General features: G+C 35.5%; 1 protein-coding gene across 2 annotated transcripts in view; it reads right to left on the reverse strand.

Moving 5' to 3' along the window:
• Positions 1-13,427, reverse strand: part of PRKACB (protein kinase cAMP-activated catalytic subunit beta) — a 144,755-nt gene that overhangs the window by 15,795 nt on the left and 115,533 nt on the right. For both annotated transcript variants that reach the window (XM_070367779.1, XM_005887423.3), the window contains exon 8: positions 12,219-12,341. In XM_070367779.1, coding sequence (XP_070223880.1) covers positions 12,219-12,341 — 123 coding nt within the window. The remainder of the gene's footprint in view (positions 1-12,218; positions 12,342-13,427) is intronic.

Consider the following 13,427-nt stretch of genomic DNA (forward strand, 5'->3'; position numbering starts at 1 on the left):
TTTCCCCATCAAACACACACATATGTATGCATATAGCTACATGTGTGTGAGCACGTGCACTTTCATTTTAATCCCATTTTCCTGTTGTGTGCCCAATTTCATGCTCCCACCTTCACTAAACACAAACACCATTGTCTGGATTATCAGGGCCTTAACTTCAAACTGACCATAAATTTTGAAGAAATGCTTTAAAGGGTTAATAGATACATTTCTGAACCTGCATTCTTTCTTGGTTCTCTACAAGTGCCAGCAGCCCCTATAACGTGCACTGTGTATCATGACATTACCTCAGGTGATCTTCACCATGCACTCACTCATTTAACTACGCTGCAGTATTCGTGCATGTATGTCTCACCCAGCCTGTGAACTTCCGGAGGGAAGATACTGTGTCATTTTTGTGTTTGCAGTTCCAGGATTTATTAGATCACTTTAAATAAGACAGTTCACCCATCTGACAATAGTGTATTGAGTACCTACTATGTGCCAGGTACTATTCTAGGTGCTGGATGCACAACAGTGAACGAAAACAAGTCTCTGATTTCTTGGCGCTTACATCCTAATCCAATATGACATTCTTGATGAATACAGTATTACCTATATTCTGTTAATAAATACAGAGAGACTAAGATTCAGAGATATTATATGCCTTACCCAATCATCACACCAGAAAGCAGCAGAACTAGACTAGAAACGTAGTCTTACAAATCCCAGCTCCATGCATTTTACTCTTTATTACACTCCAAATGTATAGAACTTCTTACTTTATTATATTCTGACTTTGAAAAAGTTCAATGTCCTCGACACAGATTCTCACGTTCTCAAAACAGAAGTTAAAAGAGGATGCAGAGCTAGAAATTTATGGCAACACTAGGTTCATCATCATAGTCTTCTGACTGCCACTCACAGCTGTTCTGTAAACAAACGTTTCTCAAAGTGTGGTTCCAGGGATCACTTTCATCTACTAGGAAGCAGAAGATAACAATGCAGATTCCTGGGGCTTACTTCAAAGGTGATAATGGTACTGGCCTGAAAATCTGAGCTTCTGTCTCTAAACAATTCATCTATACGTGAAAGCTTGGGAAACACTATTTGCAATGCTATTTACTACATTAAGGAGAAGTTTTTGTTTTTTTTTTCTGCTAGTGACAGATTAAAAAACAATTTTAGTATAAATAATAAACTAAAATCACCATCATAACAGAGGAAAACTAGTACTTGTGTCAAGTAACCAAAGACTATTTGAAAGTTGAAGGTTTGGCATCAACTCATAGTAGTGACTAAAAAACCTCATTTTTGCAAAGCTTGTATTAGTACAGATTATAAGAGGTTATATGTTAAAAAAAAAAAACATGTGAACTACCACCCTCTCTAGTTCCTACTTTTGACACAATGGCTTATTAGAAGTTGGGCACTGTGCCAAACACTTTACATGCACTGGCTCATAAAATCCAAACTATAACAGCTAAGTATGATTGCCCTCATTTTATACCTGATGTAATTAAGACCTACAGGGATTAAGCAATTTGCTCAAGATTACAGAGCTAGTAAGTGGCAGAGCTATAATAGCAAACCAGGACTCTGACTTAAGGGTATATACTTTAACTTCAGGTTACTGTCAGGAACCTTATAGAAGACTGCAATTTTATCTTAAAAAATATCTGCACATTTCTTTATCCTACTTGGAGTAAAAAATAGAGAATACAAGGTATTCAAAGACACCCCATCCACTTGAAAAATACCACAATTATTTATAAAATGATTATATTCTAATTTTGTTTAGATTCTTAAGAAATACCTTATTTGAAGTAGACATCTTCATTTAGAATAGAGGTTTCATGAACTGTTCAATGTAATGTGTCAGTTATTCTCCCCTTCATGATGTTCAGAATGGTAGATAGTGATGTACTACAAATAAATCTTTTGAATTCAGGTAATATGCAATGAAGTGAAAAAAGAATACAGACACCTAAATAAAACAGTTCCTTACTTGGAATGCAAATACAGTGATGGTTCTGAATTAGTTAATGAGTATGTTTATTCGTTTAATCCTCAGAACAGTGTTTCTCAAGTGGGAAGTAGTGGTAGGGGGTTGTGATGATAGATATTAGAATCATTTGGGAAACTGAAATTCTATACGCGTCCTCCTCACTTCCACATCACACCTTCTTTTCCCCCAGAGATTATGATAGGTAGCCCACACTCCCACAGTAAGCCATATTAATGATGGGTATCTGTCATATCCTTTACATGAGTTTGGGTAGGCTCTGGGAGTTGGTGATAGACAGGGAGGCCTGGCATGCTGCGGTTCATGGGGTCGCAAAGAGTCGGACACGACTGAGAGACTGAACTGAACTGAACTGACTGATGTTTTAAATGGAAGAATTTTATTTATAGTATGTTAACCTGGAAACACCAAAGACTTCTATAATGAGAAAAATGATGAACTCTTCCTTCAAAACTGTATCAAATTCTGATATGCATTGTTTCTTTGCTGCTGCTGCTGCTATGTCGCTTTAGTCGTGTCTGACTCTGTGCAACTCCAAAGATGGCAGCCCACCAGGCTCCCCCGTCCCTGGGATTCTCCAGGCAAGAACACTGGAGTGGGTTGCCATTTTCTTCTCCAATGCGCGAAAGTGAAAAGTGAAAGTGAAGTCGCTCAGTCGTGTCTGACTCTTAGCAACCCCATGGACTGCAGCCCACCATGCTCCTCCACCCATGGGATTTTCCAGGCAAGAGTACTGGAGTGGGGTGCCATTGCCTTCTCTGATTGTTTCTTTAACTATTATCAATTCTAACATATGTAGATATAGAAAGTAAAATCAGAATTCTAGAATACTGCAGCTAGAGGGAGTTTAATTTAGTCTAAAGCTTCATTTTAAAGATAAGGAAACTTTTTTTTAAAAGAAATAAAAATACGGAACCTGAGCTCCAGTGAGACTATCAACTCAGTTTCATTGTTGGGAAAATAACTTGATTCTCTTGACTCCTACATCTTTCTTCAGGCCAGGATAGCACAAAATATGTGATAGGGCAAAAAATGTGAAAGCAGCTGTAAAGAGCTAGATTTGGAAAAGAGACAGTTTAACCCCATTAAACCGCTGGATCTAAGTGGTAAGGTTATTGGAAACTGGGATCATTTAACATGAAAGAGGGCTTTGTGCAGTATGTGCTCCCTAAAGTGTTTACTGGATGTTTATCCTCTAATATTTCCTGCTTAGGATTCTTTTTCAACCTTTAGAGACCAAGTTATTTCTGAGTTTCCTAATGATATATTCTTAAGAATAAATCTACTTCTGCAGTGAGGTACACACACATAAGCTTTCAATATATGATGTGCATGAAAATCATCTGAAATAATTTAAAAAATATACATATAATTGGAATATACAGAAGACCAACTGAACTGGTATCTCTGAGAGTGGGCATCTATTTCATGAAAGCTTCATGAAGGCAGAGGCTGCAACTGATTTGCTATATCTAGCACTGCTCATATACTATGAGCTTAATAAATACCTAACAAATGCATGGACTTAAATTCAATAAACACTGATTCAATACCATCTATATGCTAGGCACAGATGTGCTTGGGGTATAGTAGAAAAACCAAAGTAAGACAAAGATTCCTGCCTCCACAGTGTTCACTTCTAGTGAGAAAGAAACTTAGCAACAAACATGACCTTCTAAAAATGTTGTCATCCATCATTCCTGGCAAAACCTTTCTTTGTAAGGTTTTTAATTTTTTACTCTGAACAAAATGGGGGTCACTGCAAGGTTCTGAAAGGAGTAACAAGATCTGACAATGTTTTTTAAAGAACCACTCTAGTGACTCAAAAGAGAGCAGTATCAGTGGAGGTGGTAAGAAGTAGCTGAATTCTGTGCATATTCTAAAGATAGAGGCAATATGGTTTTCCTATGCATCAAATACAGATTGAGAACTTCGGGGTGTTTTGGCCTGAGTAGCTGAAAGTAACTGAAAGGATGATGCTGCCATCAAATGAGATGGGAAAGATGGTGAGAGGAACAGATTTGCTAAGGAAAACAAAAATCTGTCAGTTTTAGACAGGTTGAATTTGAGATATTTATTAGACCTTTGGGCTTCCCTGGTGGCTCATACAGTAAAGCATCTGCCTGCAATGCCGGAGACCCGGGTTCGATTCCTGTGTCGGGAAGATCCCCTGGAGAAGGAAATGGCAATCCACTCCAGCACTCTTGTCTGGAAAATACCATGGATGGAGGAGCCTGATAGGCTACAGTCCATGCGGTCGCAGAGTCGGACACGACTGAGGGACTTCACTTTCACTTTTCATTAGACCTCCTAGTGGAGATCTCAGGAAGTTGGATACAAAATTATGCAACTTACGAGTCACGTATAGCTAGTATTAAGCTTCCCTGGTGGCTCAGATGGTCTGCCCGCAATGAGGGAGACCTGGGTTCGATCCCTGCATTGGGAAGATCCCCTGGAGAAGGAAATGGCAACCCACTCCAGTACTCTTGCCTGGAAAATTTCATGGATGGAGGAACCTGGTAGGCTACAGTTCACGGGGTCACAAAGAGTCAGATACGACTGAGTGACTTCACTTTCTTTCTTTATAGCCAGTATTAAAAGTTATACAGAGGATGTGCCCACCAATGAAAGATGTGCAAAAAAAGAAGATCGAGCCAAAGAGATTTAGAAGGAAAGATGAGTAGAGGGTAGTGATACATGTACATATACAGCTGATTCATGCTGTTGTACAGCAGAACCTAACACAACATTGTAAAGCAATTCAGTCAGTTCAGTTCAGTCGCTCAGTCGTGTCCGACTCTTTGCGACCCCATGAATCGCAGCATGCCAGGCCTCCCTGTCCATCACCAACTCCCAGAGTTCACTCAAACTCATGTCCATTGAGTCAGTGATGCCATCCAGCTATCTCATCCTCTGTCGTCCCCTTCTCCTCCTGCCCCCAATCCCTCCCAGCATCAGGGTCTTTTCCAATGAGTCAACTCTTCGCATGAGGTGGCCAAAGCAATTATACTCCCATTAAAATAAATTTTAAAAAGAAAAAGAATGAAGATATAAATCCAAGCATTCTAGCATCCCCTTTTTAAAGAGTTTCATGAGAATTATATGTTTTTTAAGCCAATTTAAAAAAAAAGGAAACATGAGTAATTCAGAAATAAAGCCAAGATCATGAAGAATCACTGAAGCCAAATGAAGGAGTAATGAAAAAACCACTGAACTAGATTCTATTTCTTGCTTTGCCACTAACTGGCTTTTATCTTGGAGAAGGAAATGGCAACCCACTCCAGTATTCTTGCCTAGAGAATCCTGTGGACGGAGGAGCCTGGTGGGCTGCTGTCCATAGGATTGCCCAGAGTCATACACGACTGAAGCGACTTAGCAGCAGCAGCAGCTTTTATCTTTGGGCTATTCAGAGCCCTGATTTACCTACACATAGAATAAGGGAGTTAAACTAAATAAAATGGAACATTCTTGTCACCTCAAGAATTCTACTAAGCTATTTCTTTGGTAGAAAGAATACCTGGGTTCCAATCCCAACTCTAGTTCTTTATACTTTAGGCAAACTTTTACCTTTCTGATAAGTGAGATAACCTCACTTATCTCATCCATAAAATGATAAAAGTATATTTCATCTGGCAGGTATGAAAATAAATTAGGTGACTTTTATGAAACTGCCTTTTCTTTTTCCAGCCACGCTATATGTCTTGTGAGATCTTAGTTCCCTGACCAGGAATTGAACCTGGGTCTACGGCAGTGATGGAGAAGGAAATGGCAACCCGCTCCAGGATTCTTGCCTAGGAAATCCCATGGGCAGAGGAGCCTGGTGGACTACAGTCCATGTGATCACACAGTCAGACATGACTGAGCGACTGAGTACTACGGCAGTGAAATCACCAAGTCCTACCCAGTGGACTGCCAGGGAATTCCCTATGAAACTGGCCTAGTATCTTATAGGCACTAATTCAATACATGTTTCATTTTAGAATAATATCTTAATGATCTGAAGCGGAATTTCCGATTCAAAAAAGGAACCTAGAAGTCAGCAATATTTTTCATTATGTTTCCAGACTACTCAAGGACAGAGTGTACTAGAAAAGTCATTGCAGAGTATAATAAGTTCCTCTTTTCTTCTTTTCTCATGCTCCACCTTTTAAATTTGTACAACAAATTCTCTTCTTAAGGCACTTAAATTTGATAGAGTGAGGGAGAAAATAGACAACTAAAGCATTGTTTTATAAGGACAAAATTGTGAATATAGCTGATACCTTCTTAACTCTGTAAAAATATATTACACAATGTGTTAAAATAACTATGAAATTAAGTCTGAATTGAGCAAACAACCGAATATTTGTTCGGCTGTAACATCAATTATAAAGTCTTGTGCATTTTGGTTTTAGGAATAACTATTACCTTTTAAAAATTTAAGAGGAAGTTATATCCAAGAAGAAAATCAGTGCATATTGTTATAGTATCCATCCAAACAGGATGATTTAAATTCACTCTTTTTTAATTTTAGAAACAAAGTGAGACAAAAGTCAAATTTGTCTACTTTTAGCTTTATCACAGAAATTACAAAGTTGATCTCTGATTGAAGAGGAGAAAATTTTTACTGCTATTCTTTTGCAGTTATGGAGGAAAAGACTGTTCAACTAGTAACATTTTATCCTGCATCAGGATAAAATTTACTGGGCTTAGATGACTCAAAAGAGTTTGTACACAGTCAATAATCTGTCAACTTCTGCCCACATTGCATACTGGGATATTTTAAGAAATTCTCTCTCTAAATTAGTATAGCTCTAAGAAATCTATGATCCTAGTTAAAAAATTATCTAGCAAAACTGAGCATATACATTAGTTAACTTTTCAGAACACATAACTTTTCATACATACTTTCTAGCAGATATGGTGATAAGTTCCACACTATCTCACAGGACTCAGTCTCATAGGACTGGATCCTATATACATAAAAGGAAACATCTAGGACATTAACAAAATACTTATATTAGTACCATGATTGTGGGCTCTCTGATCTGTTCTCACCTATGCAGAAACAGTGCATAGATAAAATGAATTCAGATGGTTGCATAAGGCTATTATCCACCCCATCCTCATTCCATATGCAAAACAAGTTGCAATCATTTGCCGATAGGACTCCTAAAGTAAGGACTGTCTCACAGCAGGTATTAAGAATTTTAAATGTTCACAGCAAGGTGTTAAAAAACTGCCCTGGATTTTATGGATATATTATAACTGCTTTTGTATTTTATGAAAATAACTATTGAGTACTATAAGTGTCTTTGACTATAGCCATGGCCAAATAGAAAATGGCATTTTAATTTCTCAAAAAAGTATTAGCACTGGGGCCTTCAAAAAAGTGTAGTGGTATATCTGCATATGTGTATGTTATTTAGGAATATACAGAAAAGAGATAATATAGCAGGCTTGAGACTGCTACCCTTGAGGAAGGCCTGTCGGCAAGTTTGGCCCTTGGCAGGTATCTGGGAATTGGAATGGTCACAGTTCAGGAAACTGAAAAGAAATTTCCCTAAGTGACACAAGTGGCTCACTGCACCTAGATTTACTACAAATGATATGGCTTATGCTGAACATTTGCTTTTGTTGTGGGAATCTCAGATTCTGGTATATGCCAGATAGAAGATGTATATGTGATTCCAATAAAATCCTTGAGCCTTGAGTCTTTACTGTACTTCCCTGGTAGACAACATTTTATCCATGTTGCCAAAATTCATTGCTGGAGAAATAAAGTTTGCCTTCTGACCCCTTTGGGCAAGGACTCTTGAAAGTTTATGCTGGTTTCCTCTGGACATTACCATAAATGCCTTTTCCCTTTGCTGATTTCACTTTATAAACTTTCTTGTAAGATACCTTACAATGAAGGTACTTATTACAATGTAAGATATTCATTCCCTGAATATCCCTATATGATGAACTTTGTGAATCTTCCTAGTGAATCACCTAATCTGGGGGTCGTCTTGGGGACCCTAGACACAAAAGGGAATAGTCATTTGGCTGCTAATCAACCATATTTCACTTCATGTGAATGTGGATGGCCCTTTAGGAAAAAAAATTAGCCAATTCTTTTGGTTATTCTGTGTATACCTAGGTTTATAACTTGATATTTTGTATAGTGTCTTCTTGTACATATTTGGTGGTCATTAAAAATGGAATCATACTTTAGGAGCTAAGAATTTTTTTTTAATTACATAAATAAAAAATTCTTGGTTTTCACACAGCTATTACTCGCTTGCTACCTCATTTGCAAATACCATTTTTCAGTACAGTGTTAACTTTTGCATTTCTAAGAGTAATGAAGCCAGAGAGAGTTGCTGTGGAAACCATCACTGATTCTTGTTATAGAGTACATGGCACTGAGGTATTAAATTTAAAGACTATATACAGAAACTCAGCATATGTATTGCTAGGATGAGGCATAGTCAATGTGGGAATTATAAGAGTTTTCTGTTAACTAGGCATTTCTAAACCTGAATCTTAATACTGTATGAATAATTTGACATTTAAATACCACCTGCTCTGTTTTTTATTAAAGGAAAAATATGTGTAGGAGAGAATCTAACAAGCTGATTGATCATCCTTCTGTACATTGAAAAATATTAGTTTGAGCTAAAATACTGTAAATAGAGAAAGAATGTAACAATCGAATGTTCAAAAATACATATGTTAGTGAACTAATCACTTTATTAAACTTATTTGAACTTTGATAAGTCAATAATTCCTATAATCTTTATATTAATAATGTGGTTTCAAAAATATACTCATCATAAAATACTGTTGCATAAAATAACATGTTTTTTTAAAAAATCAGAAAAATTCTGAATGAAAAGTATGTTTTTAACTATTTGACATCACTAAAACCATTAAGAAAATTTAAATACAAATACAGGATCTGTAAGACCAAAACTGGATTATCAATGATCTGAACAATTAAAAAACTTGAAAACAAGTTAATCTCCAATTTGACTTTTAGCTGCTAAACAGAGAGACAATAATGCTTTATAATGTGGATAGAGACAACTTCTAGTTTGAATCTGAGTGCTGAAACAGATGGTTTTAGTGGAAAATGTGAACATGATTTCATATTTACATAATACAGATCCTAGAGATCACTCAATAATAATATTTTATTTTCATGAATTCTACTTTAGATGAGAAAAGATAATAAGAAATGAAAACAACTCTATATCCATTATGGGGAGAGATAATCTGGCACCTTTAGTTAAAAACAGCAGTACACCAAACACCTTATCATATCTAATAAAAAAGAAAAAAAGTCAGATATTGTGATATAAAATTCTATATTCCTACTCTTCTTTTCTAAGATAACCAGGATTTAAACTGTTATAATTTTAGAATATCTGCAGATTTAAATTTTACGCTAACATTGGATCCTAAATGTTAAAGTTTGATATGAACATATTCATAAATAGCCAAAAAATTTTACACAGTGTATACTGACTGACAAATAGAGGCCTATTCACACAGATGAAGATACACTTGTTTTAATGAAAGTAGTTTTCCTAAGTGAATAAAATTTAGTTATGACAATAGCATCCTTATCAGAAAGTTTGACTTCTCCTATGAAGTTTCCCTGGAGGCTCAGACGGTAAAGAATCTGCCTGCAATGCGGGAGACCTGGGTTTGATCTCTGGGTTGGGAAGATCTCCTGGAGAAGGGAATGGCTACCCACTCCAATATTCTTGCCTAGAGAATTCCATGGACAGAGGAGCCTGACAGGCTACAGTCCATGGGGTTGCCAAGAGTCAGACATGACTGAGCCACTTTCACTATGAAGTTAAAGATGTTTAAGCAATATAGTAGATTCAGGAACTTTGTAATTAACTGTAATTAAATTATTTGGAAATATTACTATAAATTCTGTACTCTTAGTCTTTGTATTAGTAAAATACACTTCTCCCATTCAGTTATTTAAAAGTATTTTAGTATATAGCCTTTGGTCTTTATTTTCTCTTGAGATGTTACATAATTACTTCTCAAATTCTTAAAAAAATAAATCACTGCTTTGTCTATTAATTTTTCTTGATTTTTTTGTTTGTTAATCTCAAAAGTTCTTTTGACTTTTAATATTCTTTTGGGTGAAAGCAATTACAAAGATAAAAAATCAGAAACCTAGAGATCTACAAGTGTAGCAAGGACAGGAGTAATACTTAATTACCTAAATATTTCATTCTGCCTTTCTATATTACTTTAGTGTAAATCTTTCAATACCTAGCTTAATTATCTATAAGAGGTATTCATTTTTTACCTTCGACATAGTTTAAGTATGTGCTCTTTAGTAAGTCCCCTAGTTTGTGAACACTGCCACAATGTAGAACTTTCCCCCTTAAAATGCAGTAAATTGGAACTGAAAACCTTGTGATCTCTGTAGACTGCATATACACTATGACATATGAACAATATTGTGTTGAGATGTGGGTTCTAGGTGGCTGGAGAGACTCATCCTATCTGTGTCTTATCCCTAAAGCTCTAGCTATGCAGCATCCAAAATTTAAATTTGAGTCTTGGTAAAAAAATAACTACATTATGAATAATCAGGGTACCTTTTGAATAGCTGACATTATAAATTTTAAGTTCATGAATGCAAAGGGTCAACTTTCATACTAAATATAGAGGATGAATCTGGTTGAGATACAAAGAAACAGATTTTTTTTTTTTCTATCACTTTCCAGATTCTTTAAAAGTTTGATCAGATTAATTTTCACCTTGATATTGTTGTTGTTTAGTCACCTAGATATGTCTAACTCTGTGACCCCATGGACTGTAGTCCACCAGGCTCTTCTGTCCATGGGATTCCCCAGGCAAGAACACTGGAGTGGGTAGCCATCCCCTTCTCCAGAGGATCTTCCAAGCCCAGGGATTAGAACCTGGGTCTCCAGTATTGCAGGCAGATTCTTTACCATCTGAGCCACCAGGGAAGTTTAGAAAGTCACAACATACAAAACAGCCAATTGAATCACATCTCAAGGTAATGTCATGTCAAGATTGATGTTATATGATCAAAAGCAAGCAAGCAAACAAACAAAAACTAATAGAGCATACCACATGGAGGAATAAGAAAAAGGAGGAAACTTCCTTCCCATGAATTCTGTCAAAAATGTATAGAAGGTCTTCCAGGAATTTTTGAAAGCTTAGTTTCTTTTCTTCGTGGTGGGAAGAATCAGGCTCATCTCTACTTAAACTGACAGCAGTATTTTTAAAAAGGACCAGAGGTATGAGTTAAGACAAGAGTCTATGGCTGACTTTAAACAAAATACACTTGGAAAACAAAATTAGGAATTATAAATGCAAAAGAAGAAAGGTTAGTATAGTACTTCAAAATGTAAGATATTCCAACTTATATCTACTCATATTCAAGAAGAACTAATGTTTTTTCCATATTTGCTAAAGATCAATGGCAATTGTAATCATATTAACGTGAAAAACCATTAACATCATTTCTTTGAATTCTCATCTTAAAAGGCTTATCTATTCTAAAATTGGGGCTTCCCAGGTGAAGTGAGTGGTACTGCAGGAGAACTGACTGCCACTGCAGGAGACATAAGAGATGCAGGTTTGATGCCTGGGCCCAGAAGATCCACTGGAGAAGGGCATGGCAACCTACTCCAATATTCTTGCCTGGAGAATTCCATGGACAAGAAGAGCCTGGAGGGCTACAGTCCATGGGGTTGCAGAGTCAGACATGACTGAAACGATGTAGCACACACATTTTATAATTATTTTCAATTTTGTGTTGTTTGACATAATTTAAACAAGTCTCTCCTAAAAAAGCATGGGCATATAAAAACAGCCCCTAAAATTACTCTCCAAGCAGATATCAACATGAAATAACTAACAATTTTTATTTATTTGAAGAAAGATAGAAGAACTATGGCTATGATCCTGAATTTTACAACTGATAATGATAATAATGATGGAAACTGCTTTATTATTTTGTCATTGTTTGTAAAATTGCCCTTTTTTACCTAAAAGACTTCAATGATTCAATATTTACTGTATCTTAAATGAGTGCTAGATATAAAGGCAGACTCTGTGGATATTTCTATATTTTTCCCAATTTAGGGTAATATCCAGATGATATCAAATAGTTTCAATCTATAATGCTTAAAACTCATGTAGAGAGATAATCAATAATTAAGGAATAATAAAATGTATTACTTACCTTTCCAGAAACAATTTTTTCATAAATCTGAATTGGTTGGTCTGCAAAGAATGGGGGGTAGCCAGCCGCCATTTCATAGATTAACACTCCTAACGCCCACCAATCCACTGCCTTATTGTAGCCCTAAGATAAACCACACCAAATGGCAATCATTACTTAATTCTCTCAGAAGAGAATGAAGTCAATTTATTTCAAAATGATCTTCAAGCACATGAAATTTTCAAAAAGGCAGTTGCTGAGCAGTTATTCAGGATAAAATAAAAAAGAATATATTCCAGATATTGAAACTGAATATTAAGAAATACTATTAAATCTTCTTCCTAAAATCATTAAGAGTATTAGAGACAATAAAATATGCCCTGTTTAATTGGGATAATTTAGTTTTTGTTCAACAATAGGAAGGGAATTGGATGAAATTACCTCTTAAAGCCTAATCTATTGTGTAATATTATGAATCAGATTTTCTAGAGAATACTTAAGAAAGGTCAAAAGTTTTGAAATGAGAGTAGATATTGTACTTCATGATAAATGCTAAAGTTGACTTCAAAATATATTGGTGGGTTTAGGAGGGTAAATATATTAGGGATAATCCCATCAGATCTTATTAAAACCAAAAGCTTAATGTGGAACCTAATGAATGTAAATATTTAAGTAAACTTTATCCATCCACTGTTTTTGTTTCTCATCTCTAAAAGGTATACAGGAAAGATACCTAATTCATGGAGTTTTATGGGGACTACATCAAGTGAAAGGAAATAATTAATATAAAAGTGTGTTATAAACCAAATGTACAATTCTAAGGTTATTCTTAATTGAGTTTTTCTTTTCATGTTAAACTTACTAAAATGAAGATCTAGAAGTATTGATAAGAAAATAAGAAAAAAATTAATATGTTTATATAAAGTTTGATAAACCATAATCAGTGTCAACTGGCACAAAAGATTATGGGGGAAAAAAAATACAACTTTATCATGGATAGAAATGAGCTGAGTTCTTGCCAGATCTTTTGGTCTACCCACTTAATTACCTTCACCACTCCCACTATTCCAACTTTTCATTAAAATTTTAGCTTTACAAATAATTTTATTTTCAAATTACTGGTTAAAATATAATGATATAGAGATTCTATTTTTCTTTTTATTTCCTGCTTCTATATGTTTTAAAGAGAGAGAGACTAGTAAAATAGGGATAACACTTTGTTTTGCTAAT

Source organism: Bos mutus, chromosome 3 (assembly GCF_027580195.1).
Source record: "Bos mutus isolate GX-2022 chromosome 3, NWIPB_WYAK_1.1, whole genome shotgun sequence".
In the NCBI taxonomy this organism is placed as follows: domain Eukaryota; kingdom Metazoa; phylum Chordata; class Mammalia; order Artiodactyla; family Bovidae; genus Bos; species Bos mutus.